Below are 23,506 nucleotides of genomic sequence, written 5' to 3' on the forward strand. Positions count from 1 at the left end.
CTTATTGCAATATTTTTACGTTACGTTACGTTTACCTTTGTGATGCCATCTTGGTCGCTGCGTCCTCGATAGTTACATTCATGCATCCATTGTCATAAAGTTATCATGCCGTCCACAGTCATACCATGCAATCATCATCATTCAAGTTTTTTGATTTCGTTGTCAATATATTGTCGCCGTGAGGCCATCGTCATCACATACTTGTTGTGATCCCATTCTTCTCTTTTACGCATATGTTGCGATTTTTGCACATATTTTTATCTTCATTTATAATATAACTTATATTTTGTAAAACAGTTTTCGTGCGTTGCTTTAGTTTTTCAGCTTCTTTCGGAATAGCATTCATTATTCTTTTGGCTCAATTGTGCGTGATTCGCAATAGAATCATCCAAATGGCCACCAGTTCCTCGTCGATTTCCAATCACGTTCTCCGAATGTGAGAAACGTCACCTTTTCCCCATCCTATCCTCTTTCTTGAGATGAAGACAAATTTGAGATAAAATTTCAGCTGAATTTCAGTAACCACACTGTCAGTTGTGGCGTTCCCAACAATATGTTTTGCTATTCGGTGACTGATAACAGTCGACAAGAACTGGCATTCGTAAAACGCACAATAAATTATCTAAATAAAATTACAGTGCAGTGTACGATCGCAACATTGCTTATTGATAACACGATGTGCATTGTAAAATGTCATCACATATAAATTTATTAAACTTTTATCGCATGGTAGCACAACAGAGCATTAGATAAACCGCGAAAGTGCGACGACTGCGATATCGAGAAAAAAAAGAAAGTTGCAAATCAAGATGCCTTTCTGCAGAACGTTATTTCCAAAGCCTGACGAAACATGAGGCTTTCCTGTTTTGTGAGTGGTGTGCCGCTTTGAATTTTGACGATGAGTTGTCCAAACAAGAAAGATTGATCTCAGCGTTTTCATTTCGCTTCGCCATTATATATGGAAGCCAAGCTATCTTTGGCCAGAGTTTAAAAATATACGAATGCCACGTAGTTGGACAGAACCAAGGTCATCTCGGTCGCCATATTTTGAAGATGCTGCGATTCTTTTTTTTTTCAATCTACCTAATCACATATGTAGTCCTAATTAATTAATCAACTCCTCAGCTATAATAGGTGAAAAGTGTCAACGAGAAAATTGTAGCATGACATGAAAAACTCCTCATACAGCTTTATTTTGCTCAAAACGTGCTACATAAAAGTGTTTTACCGAGCGGAAAGGCACCCACGAATAGACGCAAAGTGCCTGGAGCTACCAGTCGTGCGGAAATATTGTGCGCATTCCTGGCACTTTACTCGCTCCGAAAAACACTTTCATGTAGCACGCATTGAGCAACGAAAAGCTGTATTCGGAGTTTTCCATGTCACTATACAGGTTTCTCGTTCACACTTTTCACCTGTTTATAATATTTGAGAAGTTGCGTATTCGGGAATATTTATCTAATTAGGCGCAATTAAAAATGTAGTTTGAGTATCTTCAAGTCACGACAAACAACATTATCTTGATTATGTCCAGCTACGTCACATTCGCATATATTGAATCTCTTGCAATGCTAGCAGGAGCACATTGCGCTGCTAAGCACGAGGTCTAGGTGTCGAATCCCGGCCACGGCGGCCGCATTTCAAAGGCGGCAAAATGCGAAAACACCCGTGTATATAGATTTAAGTGCACGTTAAAAAACTCCAGGTCGTCTTAATTTCCGGAGTCCCCCACTACGGCATGACTCGTAATCCAATCGTGGCTTCTGCGCTTAAACTCCCATAACCTAATTTAGCAGGGGCACCCTGTTTTGGTCATGCTAACATAGACCGGATTCTATTAGATGCAAATTCATCGATGCTAGTTTTGAGGATAAATTCATCTTCCTAACTTGAAGGTCATACCTTTTACTTTTGGTTGATCCCAATGATTTGCTTAGGGAAGGCAGAGCCTTGGCACCCAGAACATTCATCAGTCAATTTAGTATATGAGGCGCCTATGGGCTGCTGCTTCAACAATACTTGATATGTGTGCTGTCATTGCTAGGCATCGTAAATATGGCGTTCTCCTTTCTATGCACTCTCTCGTAAATCTAAGCCTTCAGTGCGCACAGGTACGCAGTGGGTTAAGTTGTTTTGAAGAGTACCGTACGCTAAGGCAATCAGCAAGCGCCGTCAGAGGAAGCTTTCCAAATCGTCCTAATATACTACAAGAAACGTAAAGGTACCTACGGCTGTTCTCAAAGTGAGTTTAAGTGCTTGAACAATTACAACTGAAATTTTATTTACAAACACGAGAGGTTCATTGATATTTTTGTCATCATTTAAGTCATTCGAGTCGCTCTTAAAGACGCAATGAAAGTAGTCGTACGGGCATGTTGGCGTGTTTTTTTTTACTCTATAGTACTTATAGCAACAGACTTAACGACTGTCTATGGTAAATATCCCTATTTGTTGAAGGTAGTCCTCAGGCCCGATGACTGCCTCAGAGTATCCATGGCAGACCTCCCAGGCCTTCCAATTCTCGCATGCGATAGGCTATTTCATCACTTAAACAATGTGTTCCTTGTAGGCGAAGGGTGTACCTAAAAAAATGGATTTGCGTTTCGCATGATAATAGTAATCATTCCACTGAAGCCTGTACATTAGCGATTTTTTTCTACAATGCTACGAATCAGTCAAAAACATTTCAGAATAATAATAGAGCGGAAGAACAACTCTAGGCTAGAAACAACTTTCACAACTTCTGGCAGAAACATGCGTTTGCATATACATTCTTAGTGGGATATAGAATCCTAACAGATGTTATTAGCATCATTGCTTCTTATTATTGAAGTCTTCTGTCACCGTGTAACATAAGACACATTTATTACGTTTTGATCAGCATTTATCTAATATAAACTGAGAGCTGTACGTAACGTTTTTCGATTATTTTCCCTTATAAGCAACGTATGGCAGCTGGAGAAAAGCTTGGTTCCTCTATCAGCGTTACAAACCGTGCCTCTTTTGGCGGCCTCATTGGGCGCCTTGCCTCAAGGTGCACTGGCAGGTCTTTATATGGGCAGGAACAATGACGCGAATCGGTCGTACCAGTAATGCTGCGCTTAATAACGTCAGTGACGTAACCAAGATAGAGTTCTGCGTTCTACTGCTCGTATGAGCATTCTTCACACGCTACTATAAGCACTAGCGTTTCGACTGGACTCCTGCGTGTATGCAATATTTTGAGAGAAATTATCAGTAAATATCAAGATAAGCTTATATGATTTGCACGCATTCCTAATTCATGTTCTGAATGAATATTTTTTGGGGCGCGAACTACGCCGCGGATTTCCCGTCGGGTAACATCGCGAATAATCAAGGTGCGTCCCCTGCAACACCTTTGGCACTGCACGTTAGAATGACAACGTTGTAAGATGCTTGGAAACTGACAGGACGCTGTTCCTTCCAACCAGCACGAGTTGTGTTGAGGGCTATGACACGCTAACATGTTGCAACTGCGTATATCTACCATCACACGAGTCAAAGTGCAACATTTAACGGGACACTACATGAAGACGTTAAGTTGACGTAGAGGAATAGTTTACCTGTCTACCACTCTATCCCCGTTCCCAGCGTGCCAATAAGCGACTTTGGTGTATTGAAAATTGCCTCCGAAAGTCACTCTGCCAGTCCACAATTTAAATAATTCACGTGGCCACAGAGAACGTGATGTCATACCTCACGCCACATTGTGCTCTGCCGCTACTCTGAGTGAGCCACTGCTCTCTCAACTCGTATTGGCGGCGTTCCTCGAAGCGCCCATGCCAGCTCGCACTAGAGAAATGTTTCACACCTGTTTACGCCCTAATCCATCGCACGCTGCAAGCAGTCTCCGTCTGCCGCCTTGACGGTAACGCCATCCGCCCAGGACGCCGACGTTACATCAGATAGGTACCGTAGGCCACAACAGGTGGCGTCACCGCAATCTCTCTTTTCACGTAACTTTTTAGCTTACAAGAGGTTCTTTCTCGTTGCAAATATATTTGTCGTTCCAAAAGCCTTCTCTTTGAATACAACTCGACGTGACACTTTTGTGTCTTTGAACCTTCATAACGCTATTAGCTAGTTTTAGTTTAGCATACGCAACTTATTGCGTGCGCTATCGTGTAGCGTACGCTAAGCAGCGCACGTTTTCTACAATTTTAGTTGGGCGGGCATATCTTCAGACTTCAGAGGCCGTATGCATTCATTGCGGCTATTCCCCGCCTGTAGCGATAAGTGGCGCTGACATCTCGAATGTTTCTTTCGTTAGGCTTCGACTCGTTCGAAACGAGAAGCGATCTCGAAAACACCACGAGGTTATCCATAATATCCTGTCGTCGAAGTGGCCTGAGAATAAGCAAAAGCCGTTTATTCAGTCATCTGCTACGAACGAAGGGCATTTTACAAAACCAACGCCAAATTCAATGCGAAGCGGGCAGTCGGGACCGCCGCCATGTTTCACGCAAACTCCGCAAACTACGCAAAAACGCTAACGCTAGCTCGTTTGCGTTGCGTACGCCCGCTATACCCGCTATTTCATTTAGCGTTCAGCACATGCGCAGTTGTGACCCACTATTGTTTAACGTACGCAGAGGTATAGCGTACGCTATACTAAACCTGTTTAATAGCAGTGCGTCCTTCGACTGAAACTGCTACATTTCGTAAGTGCGATAGCAATATCTGCTGCAGGAGCCCTAAAGAACAGCGGCCACGGTATGGTCGCACGATTGTCCTGTGGTAAGCTGTTCGACTACTGTGTAGTTTATGGAAAAAATGCGTTATTTAGAGGATGGCTAAGGCTGCCAATTTATCTACCCTTATTACGCATGGAACTTTGCCTTGGTTCCGTTACATACTCGCTATCATTCATTACTAATGTTTCATGAAAGGCCACTGTAGTTATTAAAGGCCAGAGTACCTATGTGAGAGGAGCTCTATTGCAAACATCACAATAAACTTCCGCAACTCGAGCTGAACTAATCCTTTTGAATGTGTTTTCTCAGATATACTGAACGATCTATCTAAAAAAAAACCTTCCATAGTCAGATAACTTTTTCCGCGCCAAAGACAATATCAAGCCATCTTTAGTTGAATGTCCATGCTTTTAGGTTTTCCGGATTCACGCGGAATGAACGAAAATGAAGCCTAAGAGTGACAATTTAGACTTCTAAGGTTAATCGATTTTATACTTTAATCAGCGTTATTCTTTAGCACCCCTACGGAGGATAAAAATCAACACAGCTTGATAACGTTTGGAGGAAAAAACTTGCGCGAATATGGATAAGCAATTTTAGAATGGTTTACACCTGTGATAATCAAAGAAGTAATGAACGATTTTCAACGAAAGGGAACGGACAGTATTGGTGCATTGGCCAGACTTGTAAATGGGGGAAAATTGAAGGGAAGTTACTGACCCTACTTCCCTATTCATGACTGCGTTGGCTGCACTGGTAACTGGCCCGATAACAGTCACGAGAAAAAGCGAAATTCATTTGTAAAAATGCTGAGATGAATGCCTGAGCTGAAGCTTGCGTTGCCTTTCTGCTATTCTCTGCCGAAATGGAAGGTAGAAAAGACGAGTAAAGTGATGATGGGAGGGATACGCATGTATATAATAACACCACACTGCGGCATCTCTAAACCGTTTGCCTAGTGCATTACGCTAGCTCTACCCTTATAATCCCGATCCTACTGTTTGAATCAGATCAGTCGTCCAAACGTTCATAAACTAGTCATCAGCTATCAATGTGTGTGACAATCGTATGCTGTTCTCGCGTGTAAGGAAGACAAACGCAAGCATTGCGCGCAAATTTTACGAGTGATTAGCAAACACATTTTGGTAGCAGAAGAGCAGTGGTAACCAGAAATAGAGTTGCTACAATCCATTGCGGTGGAATGCACTGAGGCAGGCTACGTGGAGGCAGATCTTCTGCTTCAGCGATAACATTCACGTCCCACAGTTCGGCGGTGCTTGCCTTTGTTAGGCGACCCTGCGGCAAACCACTTAACGCATGCTAATCTCCTAAGCAAACGCAAGTTTGGAAATGCTGATGTGACACAAAAGCAACAATTACAGCGTGAAATCTAACTACAGCATTCAGTACAATCTGCAGTCCTGAAACAGTGGGCGGAATGTCTCTTCCAGTAACCCAAATGAGCTATTGTTCTGTGGGTAGCGTGTAATTTTATTGCCATTAGCATTCTCAACTTGCTTCAAGCATTTTCTGAGGTTCGTATCTCTTTCTGCCTCGGTTTCGGAGGGTCTCTCACCGAATTCCCCCGAACTTGAGTCACTTGGTATTCCATGGTATGTTGAGTGGAGCATCGGGGGCTGCTGAGCTGAGGCAATCGCGTTCAAAAGAGACAGGGAGAGAACAGTTATTTACATAAAAAAGAAATGTTGGCCTCAGCTATAGCTTGCTCTGGCCTGCTGTTCTACACCGAGGAAAAAGGATGGGAAGGAAAAGTATTACGAAAATGGTGATTATGTGGAAAGGCGGCACACATACACAGAGCCTCAACACTGCGGCATCTCTAGAGCAGTACGTCTAGCCCAGTAGCTTGTATAAATTATATAGCGGCACTTACAACCGAGGCTACACTCTTTGCAATAAAGCAAGGACCCAAAAGAAATTCCTGTGATAGCGGCCACCTATCGGCCCAATACGAACCGTCAGACTTCCTTGGGTTAATGGGTACATCCAAATGGATACGTACCACTCATCACTGAAGCTTTCCTGGCCCAAACTGTGGCCACTGGGTATGGGCCTCCTCTTCATGACCCATCTTGATACCCATCTCAAGATGACCGGCAATGGTAATGCACATCGCATTGAAGCAATAATTGAAAGCACGTATTGCTAACTTCGAGAGGACATATTTATGGGGCCAAAGCTCCAGTGGGTTTCCTCTCTCGGTGTTCCCTGTGAACACTCTGGACCATCTAGCTGCGCCTCCACGAGGTATGTGCAAGGTCTCCTAACTGCATTGCACAGGGCGAATGCGCTCACACACGCACCATTAGACAGCAGTGGTCGTCTCTCACATATTTTTTTTCTTCTCTACACACTGCGCCATCTAATGGCGGTGAGTAAAAGTTCGCGAGTGACTGCTGAAATACATTCTCGGCGCGCTGGTGCGTGCGAAGGATAACTGTTCCCTCTCATACCCACAAACAGAGACACATAATCAGTGAACCACATTGGGAAGAGGTTCATCGATATGCGGCGCAAACCAAGGGCACTGATGGCGCAGCTCGCTAAAGCCCTTGTGTGAAATGCGTCCACTGGAAACAGGCACTTGCCCAGTGCATATGTGTCGTAGCCTACTAAAGTGTAACGTTGCTGCCTTTGAGAAACATTTGCGAAGTGGCTTCGATACCGCCCACTGTAGTAAAAGTTCTAAATTTATTCGAATGGTATATTTGGCGTCTCTAAATTGCCAATCACGAAATCGGCCGGGAAAGATGAATCCGGGCTGTTCTACCATTGCATTTCTCCTAAGCCACGCATCTTCGCACTTATTCGCACTTCACACGCTGCGCCGTCTACCGGAGCCGTGCACGGCGCAGGTTTGATTGCCCCAATCATCGGAGAAAATAACGGATCATTATGTCGCTATAGAGTGACTAATTGCCAGTGGCAATTACCTATTCATCAAAGATGTCGACAAAGCCGTTTTTTGAGGAGCGGGAAACACCCACGGGGGCACACCTAGTGGCCCAAGTTGCTGTAAAAATGTTTAGGAAGAGCGCAGGCCAAATAGCAGATACCTTTACTCGGTTCGATACATAGCAGCCAACATTGTGGAAGCTGCACAAGAAGTTCAGCCAAGAAAAAATATAACTCCTCGCGCTCCATTCAAGCTTCTCTGCTTGCCAGCAGCATTCGCTCGCATGGTAAAGTAAGTCTCCTCGCTTCGGGTCGCAAATAAAAAACCCAGAAAGGACAATAAAAAAAATCTCAAACAACGCATTGACACCAGTATACCACGCATTGTTTGTTTCTAAGGATTAAAACATGTCTTGTTCGGTAATGAGCCTATATAAAAACAGTTGCGCCCAATCGCGTTGAAACGACGTCGAATTATACGCAAGTGCGAACAAAACGACTGCCGGAAATCCCTCCAGCTTCCAAAACTTCGACTGTTATGCATCGAATGGTGTATAGTGCTCAAAGTCGACGTGAAAGAGAGAGAGAGAAAGCTCTTCTTTGAAAATGTAGAGTGTTTAGCGAGCGTATTTGCACCTACCGGGTACACTGCATGGAGTGGGACTAAGGAGAAGAAAGGCTCTGGGCTCTAGAAGAAGGCGGGCAGATGAAAAAGGGGGGATATGTAGGTCACTTGATGTTATCCCCAGTAGAGTCAGTGAAGACAGATTCATTGAGAAGCGGTAGAAAATCGTGCCAAACGTCCAGTCCCACATCTTAATTCAGCAATGTCGGCCTCAAAGCGGTCCCCTGAGGAGCGGTACAGAGGTACACAGTGCAACATACCCAGCGACGCACGTTTGTCTGAGGGCTTGTTTCGAACCGTGTGCAAAACTCGATGATGTGCTACTCAAATGAATCATGGACTACCCAGAAGCCTATGTTTGCGATAAAACGGCTAGACTAGACACGGCCGGCCACACAGACAGACAGACAGACAGACAGACAGACAGACAGACAGACAGACAGACAGACAGACAGACAGACAGACAGACAGACAGACAGACAGACAGACCGATAGATAGATAGATAGATAGATAGATAGATAGATAGATAGATAGATAGATAGATAGATAGATAGATAGATAGATAGATAGATAGATAGATAGATAGATAGATAGATAGATAGATAGATAGATAGATAGATAGATAGATAGATAGATAGATAGATAGATAGATAGATCACAACTGGTCGTCATTTTGAATCGGCCGGTGTCTGCACGTTTTCGCAGCTATTCCAAGGTCGCGTAGAGAGGAAGCGTAAGCCTCTGGAAGTGCTAGGGTATGGATCCGCCACTTTCCTCGTGCTAGCCATGAGCGGCGGAAATGGAGTTGGTGCATTGGCTGCAATGGCCAGTGCACTTTCACTTTGAAATTCTGGCAATGTGGTTACTGCGCATCCGCAGGCAGAAGGCGATGAAAAGTAGTGTGGTGGGTGAACATTGCTAAAGGAGTAAAGCCCTATCTACCTTGATTTCGTTGCCTCCTCCAACTTCACAGCAATCCGGCCACACCGATCCGGTCCAACTGAACGCCTAGGCAGATTCTGCGCGTTGCCGAACCATACCTGCTTTTTCTGTATATTGCCCCACTTGTTGCTGACAGCACCGTCAGCAAATGTGTTGTGTGCGCAAATGGAATAGTGCATAATGCTTGGACAGGGGTGAGTAATTTCTCAAATGTTACATTTTATAGAAAGAGAGGCTTACGGTCAACATAACAGCGTTATAGTTTGAAGTTGGTAGGAGGATGAGTCAGTCATTTGATTCTTTATAAACGTACGCCACGATAAAATGAGGCTGCAGTCCGTTCATTTGCATTTGCGCCATGGTTCCAGTCTTTACATATTTCCGCAATTATTGTGCCTGCTCCATGATGTTTCTTCTTGCAGACCTAGCATCAAGGTTGCAGTGCTAAAGGCCCCCACGATGACGTACAATCCACATCAGGCTATCTCGCACGACTTCCTCAGCTACTTCCGTCGCGTTACTCGCAAAAACGGATACCATTGCGTTTTTCCCGTAAGAATTTTTCTTTTTATACTCTAATGTTCGTTTCGCTATGTACCGACACTGCGATGGCGAGCTATAGCGCCCGAACTAATACCGACGGGCTTTGCCTGTCTTTACGTTATTCGTTGTTTCTGATGCTTGCAACTTCGGACATCCCGAGCGGATCACTTCATGAAGCATATGCGATATATGTGGAAGAAAAAAATACATTTTTGACCGGCATACTATGTGATTTGTTAGGCCTCTTTCTCAGTCCAACTTTGTCACCCTTTCTCTCGCGGTTAAACAAAGAAAAGATGTAAGAAAAAATGTACCGGCTCCCGAGCAGCTTCGCGTTACGCAGTAATGCTCACTTCCTCAAATCAGTAAACATTATTTCCCTTTCAATGTGAAAAAAAGGAGACACAGCTAAGAGCTCTAAGAGCATGACGAACTCCATGCCCTCTTTTACAGCCAGCAAAATGTGTATTGAAGACTATGTTTCCAAGCATACATTCCACTAATACTGACTGCTATAATACTATGACTGTCACAAAAAATTGTAGCGATATATTTCGCATAGCAAATGCCAAAAGGTTTGCAAAACGGACATGAACACGAAACACATGCTGTACTCACAGTAAAGAGAAACAGTAACATAGTTAAGTGCTAATAAGAGTGCACAATAGGAGGCATATACTTCGTGTTGGCATATTAGGCACGCATTGTCACACGAACATCACATGCAGCTTAACTCAGGTGCATTGAGGTTCTGGCAGATCATTTTAACGGTGCTGCTTATGCTACATAAAGTGCTAAAGTCATCTGTGACGAAGACAATAAGAGAGGGCGTTGTGGAGATCAGGAATTCTGCTGTATTTTCAAGTTGTAATGTAGCCTTGACAGGGCGGTCGGAACGCGGAGCCCATGAAGTAAGGCTAACGGCCGGGGGCGCGGAGCCCACCGCCCCCCCCCTTTCAGTACCCTTTCAAGGTTGGCCGCCGCGTGGCGCTAACAGTCAACGCAAACCGAAACTAATGTTGTAACATCACCTCTCCCGTAATTAATAGCGTCACCTCCCTCTGAAACAAACTACTGGACTTTGTTGGCTCGTTTATGAAACAGGGGTACTTAAAGACTCACAATGTCTTATAGGTGAAAAGCAGAACCTGTATATTCACACGTCTACTTATCTTTATCGGGCGACGACGTTTCGCCGCTTAACAAATGTAATCACGCAGCGCGGGACGCCCCTGCATGTATCCGGAGTTTCTGGAAAGTTATCGATGCTTCTACCCGGCTGTCTGTTGTCGCCGAACCTTGTGTTAGCTGATTTCATCTCGTCACGCGAATGGTGTAGAACTTTGTGTGAAGGCACGCGGGCCCGAACGATTAGTCTGGAACATTCGACGACTGCTGTATAAAAGCCGACGCGCTTGACCCGCTTATCAGATTTTCGACGATCGCCGACCGTGTTCGCCGCTATCGTTGTGCTATAAGTGTAGCCTGTTTTTGTTGGCACAGGTTCGCCCTATAAAAGTTAGTTTTGTCTTTCACAGTATTTGCTACTGGGTTCTTCACCATCACCAGCACGTGACATCTGGTGGAGGTGCTTTTCGTTCATGTACTGGGCGCCCCCGACAAGCCGTGATCCAAACCCGGACCGCAAAGAGTACACCAACGTAGTCCCGGAGCATCGAGCAAGCCGCCGTGTTCAACAGCTGCCCCCGGAGCACGGACTTCTACCTGAAAAGACCAAGAAGATTGTGGCCAAGGCAACCCCAATGGCAGCCCAAGCGTCCCCCATCGTGCTGCAACAGCCCAGGGAACCTCCGAAGTTCCGCGGATCAACATTCGAGGACCCGGAAACCTGGCTCGAGACGTATGAGAGGGTCGCTACGTTTAACAGTTTGGACAGCGACGACAAGCTGCGGCATGTCTATTTCGCACTGGAAGACGCCGCCAGGACGTGGTTCGAGAATCGAGAAGCCACCTTAACGACGTGGGACCTGTTCCGAAGCAGCTTCTAGCAAAGGTTTACAAACGTCGTGCGAAAAGAGAGAGCCCAAGCACTACTAGAAACCAGAGTGCAGCTGCCAAACGAGACGATCGCGATCTTCACGTAGGAGATGGTCCGTCTTTTCCGGCACGCCGACCCGGAAATGTCAGAGGAGGAAAATGTGCGCTTCCTGATGCGGGGCGTCAAGCAATAACTTTTCCCAGGACTCATTCATAACCCGCCGAAGACCGTAGCTGAGCTTTCTGCAGAGGCATCGACGATCGAGAAAACTCTGGAGATGTGCACCCGGCACTATAAGCACCAAGGGCTCACGCCACAGTACGCCATCTAAGGACTGGATTCCCACGAACTTCAGAAGACCATCAGGGCCATTGTGCGCGAAGAACTGCGCAAGGTCCCGCCTTCGTCGCAGCCCCAAGTGGCTTCGATCCCCGACATCATGAAAGAAGAGGTGCACCGATCGTTTGGAGTTCCCGAGCTGCAACCACAATTACCGCCACCCCAGCCAGAAGCGATGACATACGCCGCCGTCACACGCCGTCAAGGTCCCCCTCCGCGACCACGCCAGGACCCTGCAACGATGCAGTTCCGTCGTCCGCCACCGCCGCCGCCAGCACGCCCACCCGTCGCCCAGCGCACCTAGGCGAGGACGACGGACATTTGGCGAGCCCCCGACCACCGCCCGCTCCGCTATAACTGCGGAGAAGCCGGCCATGTGTATCGCCGATGCCCATACAGGGAGATGGGACTGCGACGTTTCGCCGTCAACGCTCCGCGCCCGCAGCACGGTGAACGCCCTCGCGATATCGCCGACTACCTCGCCGCTACTCAGTGGAGCTCTCGACGACCGTCGCGTTCGCCATCACCAGGCCGCTACCTCTCGCCGCAGCGCCGACCATACAATGGCCCAGCCCGGGGCCGGTCAGCTAGCCCATATCCGGAAAACTAAAAGCAGCAACCGATGGAGGTGCGGTTGCTGTTCGTCGAACTGACGAAGATCCTCCGCCGCCGACGAAGACGACGAAGAAACCATCGCGACGACCTAATGACGACACGCTGCCGTCCCGTTGAAGTCAGGAAGCCAAGATTACACCGACGCAAGACGGCTTGACGACGCGACATTCCAGCTTCAGAAAAACGTGAAGCAGCCGTGATCCGACGCCAAGACCCAACTGCAACGCCAGACAAAGAACCTCCGACCTCGACATACTTCTCGACGGCCACGCAGTCACTGCCTTAGTCGGCACAGGGGCCGATTACTTCGTAATGAGTGGACACATCGCCGCCCAGTTGAAGAAAGTTAAGACTGCATGGGAGGGCCCCCGATATCGGACCGCTGGAGGACACCTCATTACGCCGACTGGAATCTGTACGGCAAGAATAACCGCTCATGACAGGACTTACCCTGCCACCTTCGTTATCATCCAACAGAGTTCACGAGACGTCATTCTCGGCGTGCACTTCCTGAACCAACACGCCGCAATCATAGACCTGAAGTCAAAATCGATAACGCTGTCGGAAGATCAAGCGATAACCCCGGAGAGCTTTCGTAGTCACCACGCCTTGAGTGTTCTCGAAGATCAATTGAGCATCCCGCCTCGATCGAGCATTGTTATTTCGGTCGGAACCGAAACACCCGCTGACGTAGAAGGCGTCATCGAAGGCGACCAACGTGTACTGCTAGACAGTGAAATTTTCGTCGCGAGAGGGATCGCTCGACCGCATGGAGGGAAAACTGAAATGTTGCTGACCAACTTCAGCCATGAGTTCAAGCACATCAACAAGGGCACGACGATCGCGTACATCGAGGAAATTCTGGAAACCAGTAATGCGTTTGTCCTCTCCGATTCCGCCGCACCTACAACGATGACGATGGTTCCCGAACCAGATTACGACTATAATCCAAGTCTCCCGTGATTAAGCAACAGCAGCTCAGAAGTCTCCTCCGACGATACGAAGGCTGCTTTTCGACGTCATCGAGGATTCGACAAACACCAGTCGCCAAGCATCGCATAATCACCGAGGAGTGCGCTCGACCACTCCGCCAGAGCCCTTACCGAGTTTCGCCGCGAGAACGTGCAGCTATAAGAGAACAAGTCGATGAAATGCTGCGCGACGACATCATCCAGCCGTCGAAAAGCCCGTGGGCATCCCCTATTGTCCTGGTGAAGCAAAAGGACGGAACCCTACGTTTCTGCGTCGATTATCGTCGTCTGAACAAGATCACGAAGAAGGACGTATACCCCCTCCCACGGATAGACGACGCATTGGATAAGCTCTGCAACGCTAAATACTTCTCGCCGATGGACCTCAAGTCTGGCTATTGGCAAATAGAAGTCGACGAAAGAGATCGCGAAAAGACGGCCTTCATCACCCCAGACGGCCTCTACGAGTTCAAGGTTAGGCCATTGGGACTGTGCTCGGCGCCTGCAACGTTCCCACGCATCATGGGCACGGTCTTAGCCGAATTGAAGTGGCAGACCTGTCTCGTTTATTTGGATGACGTCGTCGTCTTCGCCGGAAATTTCGACGATCACCTCAGGCGGCTTGCGACAGTACTAGAGGCCATCAAGTCGTCAGGGCTTACTCTGAAGCCGGAAAAATGCCGCTTCGCTTACGATAAGCTTCTGTTCCCAGGCCACGCAATCAGCAAATCTGGTGTCCGTCCGGACCCGCAAAAGACAGCTGCCATCGCACAGTTCCCGCAACCCATCAACAAGAAGGCAGTGCGTAGGTTCCTTGGCATGTGTGCCTACTAAAGGCGCTTTGTCAAGGACTTTTCACGCATCGCCGAGCCGTTGACAGGTCAAACTAAATGTGATGTTGAGTTCAAGTGGGAAACGCCGCAGGCCGACGCATTTGAAGAACTCAAATGACGCATGCAGTCGCCGCCGGTACTTGCGCACTTCGACGAGTACGCCGATACAGAAATCCATACTGACGCCAGTAGCCTAGGCCTCGGTGCCGTTCTAGTCCAGAGGAGAAACGGAGTCGAACAGGTGATAGCTTACGCTAGCCGCTCGCTGTCAACAGTGGAAGGCAACTATTCTACGACCAAAAAGAAATGCTTCGCCATCGTTTGGGCTACAGCTAAATTTCGCTCTTATCTTTATGGCAGGCCATTCAAAGTCGTCAGTGACCATCACGCGTTCTGCTGGCTATCGAATATAAAGGATCCTTCAGGACGACTGGCGCGGTGGAGCCTCAGACTACAAGAATACGACATCACTGTAACCTACAAGTCCGGACGAAAACACTCCGATGCCCATTGCCTATCACACGCACCCATTGACCCACCGCCGCAAGATAACGAGAATGACGACGCCTTTCTTCGAATGATAAGTGCGGAAGACTTCGCTGAACAGCAACGGGCAGACCAGGAGCTAAAAGGCCTCGTCGAATATTTGGAAGGGCACACCGACGTTGTCCCCAGGGCATTTAAGCACGGATTATCTTCCTTCACGCTTCAAAACAATCTAATCGTGAAGAAGAACTTCTCACCAGTTCGCGCCAATTACCTTCTTCTTGTCCCGTCAGGACTTCGTCCAGAAGTATTGCACGCACTACATGACGATCCGACCGCTGGACACCTCGGATTTTCCCGGACACTATCGAGGATACAAGAAAAGTATTATTGGCTGCGCCTGACCGCCGACGTCGTCCGTTATGTCAGAACATACCGAGACTGTCAGCGACGCAAGACACCACCGACAAGGCCAGCCGAATTACTACAGCCAATCGAGCCTCCTTGCCGACCATTCCAGCAGATCGGGATGGACTTGCTGGGACCCTTTCCGACGTCAATAACCGGAAATAAGTGGATCGTCGTGGCAACGGACTACCTCACCCGCTTCGCTGAGACAAAAGCACTGCCGAAAGGTAGCGCAGCCGACGTGGCAAAATTCTTTGTCGAAAACATCCTTCTGCCACATGGCGCCCCAGAAGCCGTCATCACCGACAGAGGAACGGCCTTTACAGCGGAGCTCACCCAAGCCATTCTGAAATACAGTCAGGCAAGGCACAGGCGGACAACGGCCTACCATCCGCAGACGAATGGGCTTAGGGAGCGGCTGAATAAGACCCTCGCCGACATGCTAGCGATGTACGTCGACGTGGAACACAAAACCTGGGATGCCGTCCTGCCGTACGTAACATTCGCTTAAAACACGGCGGTGCAAGAAACAACACAGATCACGCCGTCCAAGTTGGTTTACGGCAGGAACCCGACAATGACGCTCGACGCCATGCTGCCGCACGTCACTCACGAGGAAAATCTTGACGTCGCTACCTATCTCCAGCGCGCCGAAGAAGCCCGACAGCTCGCCCGCCTACGGATCAAGACTCAGCAACGTACCGACAGCCGACACTACAACCTCCGACGACGCTTCGTCGAGTACCAACCCCGCGACCATATTTGGGTATGGACCCCGAAACGCCGACGAGGACTCAGTGAGAAACTACTGCGACGCTACTTCAGACCCTATAAGGTCATCCGACGTATTGGCGCACTGGACAATGAGGTCGTGCCAGACGGCATTTCGCATTCACAGCGGCGCCACGCACGATCTGAAGTGGTCCACGTGGTGCGCCTTAAACCTATTTACGGACGCTGACGAACTTCATTTTTTTTCTGTGCTACAAGTGCTTTTGTTTATTACTTTCGTTTGTTTGTAGCATCGGGTCGATGCTTTTTAAAAGGCGGGGTATTGACACGTCTACTTATCTTTATCGGGCGACACGTTTCGCCGCTTAACAAATGTCATCGCACAGCGCGGGACGCGCCTGCATGTATCCGAAGTTTCTGGAAAGTCATCAATGCTTCTACCCGGCTGTCTGCTGTCGCCGAACCTTGTGTTATCTGATTTCATCTCGTCACGCGAACGGTGTAGAACTTTGTGGAAGGCACGCGGGCCCGAACGATCAGTCTGGAACATTCGAAGACTGCTGTATAAAAGCCGACGCGCTTGACCCACTGATCAGATTTTTGACGATCGCCGACCGTGTTCGCCGCTATCATTGTGCTTTAAGTGTAGCCTGTTTTTGTGGGCACAGGTTCACCCAATAAAAGTTAATTTTGTCTTTCACAGTATTTGCTACTGTGTTCTTCAACGTTACCACCACATGACAATATGCTATACAATGAATACCGTTTGTTAGAAGAGACGTACCATTACAGAACAAAGTAAATGCACACTTTCAAACATTTATTAGAAGGCACGTACCATTAGAGAACAATGTAAGTGCATAATTTTAAAGCCAATACAATAGAAATGAAGCACTCTACATCCAAAACCTTGTTAACCTTAAAAGAAAATGTGACTACACGACACATTAAACACCTTAACCCTCAATTCGTTTCGTGTACTCGAAACATCCTTATATATTAAAAAACTCGAAATTGACATAATCGCTCACATCTCCCTGACGAAGTTGTATACTATGGGCAACATTAAAACACCATCTCTTTTTTTTCTTTTTGGCAGACGTAGAGTGCCCAACGATTGAAAGGCCAGACTTAGACAGCATGGCGACCGGCGCTTTTTTGCGCCACCGCTGATCGCTGAGTGACTGCTGAGGAGGCCGAATACAGTTGCAATGCATCCAAAAGATTCTCACTTTCATTTCACAGAAACGCATCATCTCAGTGTCACCACTTCCCACCGGTGCGGCAAGAAAGTACCGGCCGCCATCTTGTCCGAGCATGGCGTTTCAATCACTGAGCACTGTAGATGTACGCTATCACAGACAGGTGCATCTTTGGTTTGCCATTTTTTGAAGAGAACGCATGAAAGAAACTGCGTAAAAGGAATAGACTACTATTATATTAGCTATAAGGCTATATACATATAGCAAAGGTATGTACTTGCACAGAAGTTCACATTATGTTGGGCTGCCAACTTAAGACATGTGTCTACCCATCTTCACAAAATGAAGAGGCAAGAGTAACTTTCTTGGTGAACAGAACAATAAAAAAATTGACACAATGTATGATCACTGAACTTTAACACAAAGGCGAAAATCCCTGTATCCGCTTTGGATAACAAAGATCAGCGGCTCATTCGCTCGGAGAACGGGCGCTGAATTATGGTCCTTGAGCGTAGTTGCCACAGAAGTGTGCGTACTGCACGTCTATGCTGCTGGAATGTTCAAAAAAATCCCCCCTTTAAAGGATAACATTTCGCTTAAGTGTAATGAAACAGGCACTTTGGGAGTAAAGAGCCGCATTCCTATGGCGGTCATTTACATTAGTTTACTTAGAGGTTTGCATACTGCACGTTTATGCTGCAAGACTGATGCATGACATTTCATATCGCCCAAGTATTTGTAGTGCTGTTTTTTTTGCAGTACTGTATAGGATCTTGTTGTATAAAAAACACGCCTAATATAGCAAGGTGTGAAACGAACATTTGCAAGCAAACCAAGACAGTACAGCTATAATGAAACGTAATGCTTAAACCGTACGTTGGGTTGCCTATTTAGTGTAGAACCAGACCTAATTCTGGTTGCATAGTATGATTACACGAATCATTACTCTTAGATGATAGCTGAAATTCTGTGTGTCGCTTTTTTAAGTTCTTTCAGAAACCCTGTTTTCTAATAGTGTGATAGACGGAAGCCCAGCAGATTCTTCAGCAGAGTATGAATCTGGTCATGGGAATGAAGCAGGAGGTAGAAATTGGGTGTGTCTAGCAGACCCTCTACCAATATAACCTGCGAAAAAAGGTTCGGAATTATCATCAAGGGATGGGTAGACCCTGCAATGACTCCCATTGTCTAATCATTGAAAATGATGCTGTCGTGCTGCATATTTCAACAGTTTGGAAGTGCTTCAACACTTGCCATATTCCAGCTCGGAAGTACGGGATACTACCCTGCGAATAATGAACGGACCTAAGTATTTTGGACCAGAATTTAGACAGTTACATCATCGGACGAAACTGCGTGACGAAACTGAGGTTATTTTGTTGCCCGACGAGGATATACGTATGATTTGACATTTTCCTCTTTTCGTAGCACATGTCTATGCACTTCTTAGCACAACTAACGAAAAGCAAGTTCCGGACTGCTTAGAACGATGTTTGCCATATCGAGACGAGTTCTGAGTTGACTATGGAGCAGCAAACCCGCAGAAACATATGTAGTCATATGTGGAGAAAACTTGTAGGTTGACAGGTATAGTAACCCTACAAAGCTAAAGCCTCTTTTTTCTAACGCAGAAATCTGTAAAAATTATTTGATGACATGGTCTACCTGTCCGTTTGCGTGCGGGTAGTAAAGCGAAGACAGGAAATGCTCGATCCTTCATTCTTTTAGGAAGGTTTCAAACTCTGCAGTAACAAATTGTGGTCCACTGTCGGATATGATGGCATCCGGAATCCTTTCTCCACTTAATGGAGAAATGAGATAGCTCATGATAGCTACAGATGTGACGGAAGCCATGAAGTAAACCTCAGTCCACATGAAAGGATAGTCCGTTATGAATGACGCAAAACGGTCAAACTGTTGAGCAGGACCTAAAGCCTCTGCTATGTTTATGGTTATTTTTGCCATGGTGGAAGAGGCCTTTCCACATGTTCATGTGCAGCAAAATATTATTTAGCAGGTTTATTTACTTGTTCACAAGCAAAGCACTTTCTCATAGGCTCGTCAACCTGTGCATCTTTGTGAGGCTGCAAGCAGATGACTCTGAGTCCGAGTTTTGTTTTGGTGATGCCCAAATTGTCTTCATGAGCAAAGGTCACGAGTTTCTGACGCGAGAATGCTGGTAGGAACGATACATTGTCTTATGAGAAAAAGAATATCCATGTAGAAAAATGCGGACTATAAAGATGATGTTGCGAGTAATTCAGGCGGAAAACCGGCAGCTTTTCTCAAACGATTGATATTATATTCCATAAAGCCTGAAAAGCTGGATTAACCACCGTAACTGTCTGGAACTTTTCTGCGGTAATGCATACTGAAAGCAAAGGGACTACCTCCTCATCTACAACTGCTTCAGATTCAGGAAGAACAGGAAGGCTCAACATTGTATCGGCTGCGATACCTTGATCGCGCTTACGATACTCAATGTCAAAATTACAGTAAAGTAGTCGAGTACTCCATTGATAATTTGTTAAAGGGCGCTTTCAAGAACCTTTGGAAGATAGTGAGGCAACAAGAGCTTGGTCGTCACTGCGAAGCCTGAACCGACGACCCTAAGAGTGAACATACCGATTGTCACACGTAAAAAAGCAGATTCTTGATTTACGTTCGCGATGGGGAACCGTCACTCTGCGGGGGTTAGATTACGAGATGCAGACGCCAGTGTAAAATACTTATTTGCGCATTTTTGCTTGAGTAAGACTCCCAAGCCAACTTATGTTAGCATCAACTGTCACAGCAGGGGTAGGTGCGGTTGAAACATGCGTAACACAAGACGTGAAACAAGGACTTTCTTAACAGACTGGAAGCTGTATGCAGTATCTTGATCCCAGAAGAAAGCTTGTCCTTGCCTTGCGAAGTTTTCTTATTTGTTGTAGCACATCGGCATATTGTGGGATACACTTTGCCAACTGCCCCGTGAGGCCGAGAAATGAATGTAGCGCCTTCTGGTCATTTGGCTGCGGAGCCTCAACAATCGCCTTGATTGGGTTGTCCACCTGCGAAATGCCCCATATAGAAATTTTATCTTTTAGGAAAGCTTGTTCTGGTTCACTTAATACACACTTATGGTTCAGCTGCATACCTGCATTGTTTATTCTAGAAAGAACACTTTGTAAGTTTCTACGGTGGACACGTTGAGTGTGACCCGAAACAAAAACATCATTAAGATAACATAGTGTATCCAGAAAGTTTTCAAGACAGATTACATGCTCTGTTGGGACACGGATGGGGCACATACCAAACTGAAACGCATGCGCTGAAAGGGGTAGACACCACCTTGAGTAATAAAAGGTGCAAGCTCTCCGCTTTTTTCCAATAACAGGAGGTGCTGATATGAAAAAGGTAGGTTGAACTTACTGAATACCGTGGCATCAGCAAGTCGATGCAGCAGTTCATCTCTGGGTAGCGGAAAAGCGTTGACCTGAATGGCCTTGTTGAGTATCCGGAGATGGACGCAAAGTCGTGTGAAAGGGTGCTTTTTCCGAACCAGAATAAGCGCAGAAATGAACTCATATGAGGAGGCACGTTCGATGATTTCAGCTGTTTCCAGTCGACGCAGTTCGGCTGAACCTAGCCCGGGAAGTACTAGGGCTAGATGAGGAAGTTTTGCTCCTATGGCTGCACTGAAGGTCGCTGACGATCATCATGAATCGAGCCCTTTACAAGTCCAAGTCGTCCTGAGACCCAAAGCGAAAATTCCTTTGGAGCGTTGTGCGGCAGAGAGACCGGATTAGTCAGTGCACCTCAAACTTGGTGACAATTGACTGAAGGTGCATGTACGTCCATTACCAGAGTCTGAATGGCATCTAGGCACTTCAAGGAAACACGTTCATCTGAGACGTGGATGAATGGATGGATGGATACAACTTTCTTGTGCGTCCGGCACGGTGTAACGCGACCCGGGCTCAGATCTCCCACGGGGGAACGTTAAGACCCTGCCTCAACGCCGCCTATCGGCCTTGCTGGACTGCCCACGTCTGGATTCCGAGGTCTTAGCTGCGCGGAGCGGCGGCCCACCTCGACGACAGGATCTCCGGAGTAACTGCCATCCCTCCTATATTTACATTGCACGCCCACAGCATGTGTTTGAGTGTTGCTGGTCCTTCCTGGCAATCTGAGACATGGACGGTAATCCTTGCAGATATGTTGCGGTAAAAGACCGCCGAAGATAAATGTCGTACTTGTAATACTTTTTACTGCGAATGTGTTTCAGCCCGAGGCTTAGGGTATACAAAGGGAAAGCTCGAAAATACTCCTTGCAAAAGCCGATTGTACAAGGCAACTTATGCGAGTCTTGTCTTGGAAGTACTCTCGTGGTTGCTGCTTTTTCCTCTTAAAATACTTCAGTGGAAGAGGTTGTTGCTGCTGTTTTCTTAGTGGTTATCTAGCCTTCAGCTGATATCCTGGAACTGTACAGTGGTGGGGTTCACTTCCGCCGTTAAGTCGTAGAACATACCTTCCCCCTCGAAGGCCATGTTCGACTGAAAAACGCCGTTCTTTTGTCCACTCCGGCAAATTCTTGCCTCCGGCCGCCTGTAGAAAAGTGTCGAACGACCGTTTCCAAGTCACCCCAGATACGCTAGGTGGACGTGCAACAAAAATAAATGGTGGCGGAGGGGGCGCGAGCGGCAGGCTTGGTGAGGTGAACGAACGAGGAGTAGTAAGCGCAGACAGCGTTGTCTGTATGCGGGGAGAAGACTAGAGCAGAAACGGGAGGAAGGGCAAGTAGTTGCACAAATGTCTACATCATTGCCAGTAGTTGTATTTTCCAGCTGTTGTGTTCCCTCGATAGGGCAGCCAGAACGCGGGGCCCACGAACTAAAGCCCACGGCCGCAGGAACGGAGCGCCGCAGAAAAAGAGGATTTCCTTGTACGAGGACCAAAGGTACACTAACGTTATTTCAAAAAATTACAAGGCAACACGGCGCAGCACACTCATTAGGTTTTGTGCGGCGTGCAGTTAGCACTCCAAACAATCTTAACATGAAACTCCCGATTTTACAAATTCCTTGCTGCAATACGATCGACTTATGGGAGCTTGCGGTCTCTCTTGTTTCTTGTTTTCCAAATATTGCTGCTTTCCTTGTTTTACGCAGGCCAGAAAGGAACTGATGGTGCTACTTCCGAAAGGACCAATAGCTCAATCTTGCCGTGTACTAACACAATGCGAACCCAACCTGCGAATACCTTAAAATTTTCAAAGCATATGTTCTTCGAAATAAGACCCCGCAGGGGCGTCTGCGTCAGCAGGCGTTTGGTGCGTTGCGTCACCACGTACCCGAGCACACGAGGGTTGGACCCTCCCGCGTGTAGCCGTGCGCGGCTTAGCAGTGTCCGGGGAAAAGGGGATCCTGGGGGTTGAGCCAATGCCGGGTGTTTGGACCTTTACGGCCCCTCGGCGGCGGCAACACACCCCTTTGGCCTCGGCTTCACGTAGACGGCACCCCCGGACTGACCCACCCGGGGGAAATCGGCAGTCGCCTTTTCCTGTCCTCCTCTTCAATCTTCGTCTTTCTCTCTCGCCTTTTTCATCTTTCCTGTCTTCTCATCACTTCTCCTCACTTCCTAGTTTCCCGGCGGCAAGGGTTAACCTTGTGTAGCTAGCCAGCCTTGGTTATGCTGTATTTGGTTATAGCAGCGATGTACGGCTGGCGTTGGCAGGGTTTCTCTAGCAGGAACTCCTGTCACGTCCCCCTGTTGGGCTCCATGGTGGGTGGTCGGCATCGCGGCCGAAAACCCAACATTACTTATGGAACATGCTTTTCTTAAACTACCCGATCGCCCTCAGAAACGAGGGCGCACCGAAGAGGTCTTTCAGTTTTTCGGACGCCGAGTTCACAATTTTCCACGTTTTCATGTCATCCACTCAGAAAAACCAGCTAAACAAGTACGAACAATCTCCCCTTTCCTTGTCTCTAAGTCTCTTACCGAAGTTTTTGGCCCAGGATATAAGGTGTCGAGGATGGCTAGTGGTGACCTCCTCTTGGAGCTCCGCGACCAGAAGCAATTTGAGAAGCTGCCACAGCTAGTATCATTTGGGGAGACCCAAGTAGTAGTAACCCCGCACCGCACGATGAATACCTCCCGCGGCGTTGTCTCCGACGATGATTTGCTAGAGCTCA

At 47.2% G+C, this 23,506-nt stretch overlaps 1 protein-coding gene across 4 annotated transcripts in view; it reads left to right on the top strand.

Annotated features, from left to right (window-relative positions):
• The first annotated feature begins 2,108 nt into the window (after positions 1–2,108).
• Positions 2,109–23,506, top strand: part of LOC135916092 (uncharacterized) — a 145,709-nt gene continuing 124,311 nt past the window's right edge. For 3 of the 4 annotated variants that reach the window (XM_065449325.1, XM_065449323.1, XM_065449324.1), the window contains exons 1-2: positions 2,113–2,242; positions 9,622–9,751. In XM_065449325.1, the coding sequence (XP_065305397.1) occupies positions 9,659–9,751 (93 nt within the window). In that variant the 5' untranslated portion in view covers positions 2,113–2,242; positions 9,622–9,658. Of the gene's footprint in view, positions 2,243–9,621; positions 9,752–23,506 lie in introns of all 4 variants that reach the window. The other variant, XM_070521311.1, reaches the window with a different exon arrangement.

This window comes from Dermacentor albipictus, chromosome 7, assembly GCF_038994185.2.
Source record: "Dermacentor albipictus isolate Rhodes 1998 colony chromosome 7, USDA_Dalb.pri_finalv2, whole genome shotgun sequence".
NCBI classification, from domain to species: Eukaryota; Metazoa; Arthropoda; class Arachnida; order Ixodida; family Ixodidae; genus Dermacentor; species Dermacentor albipictus.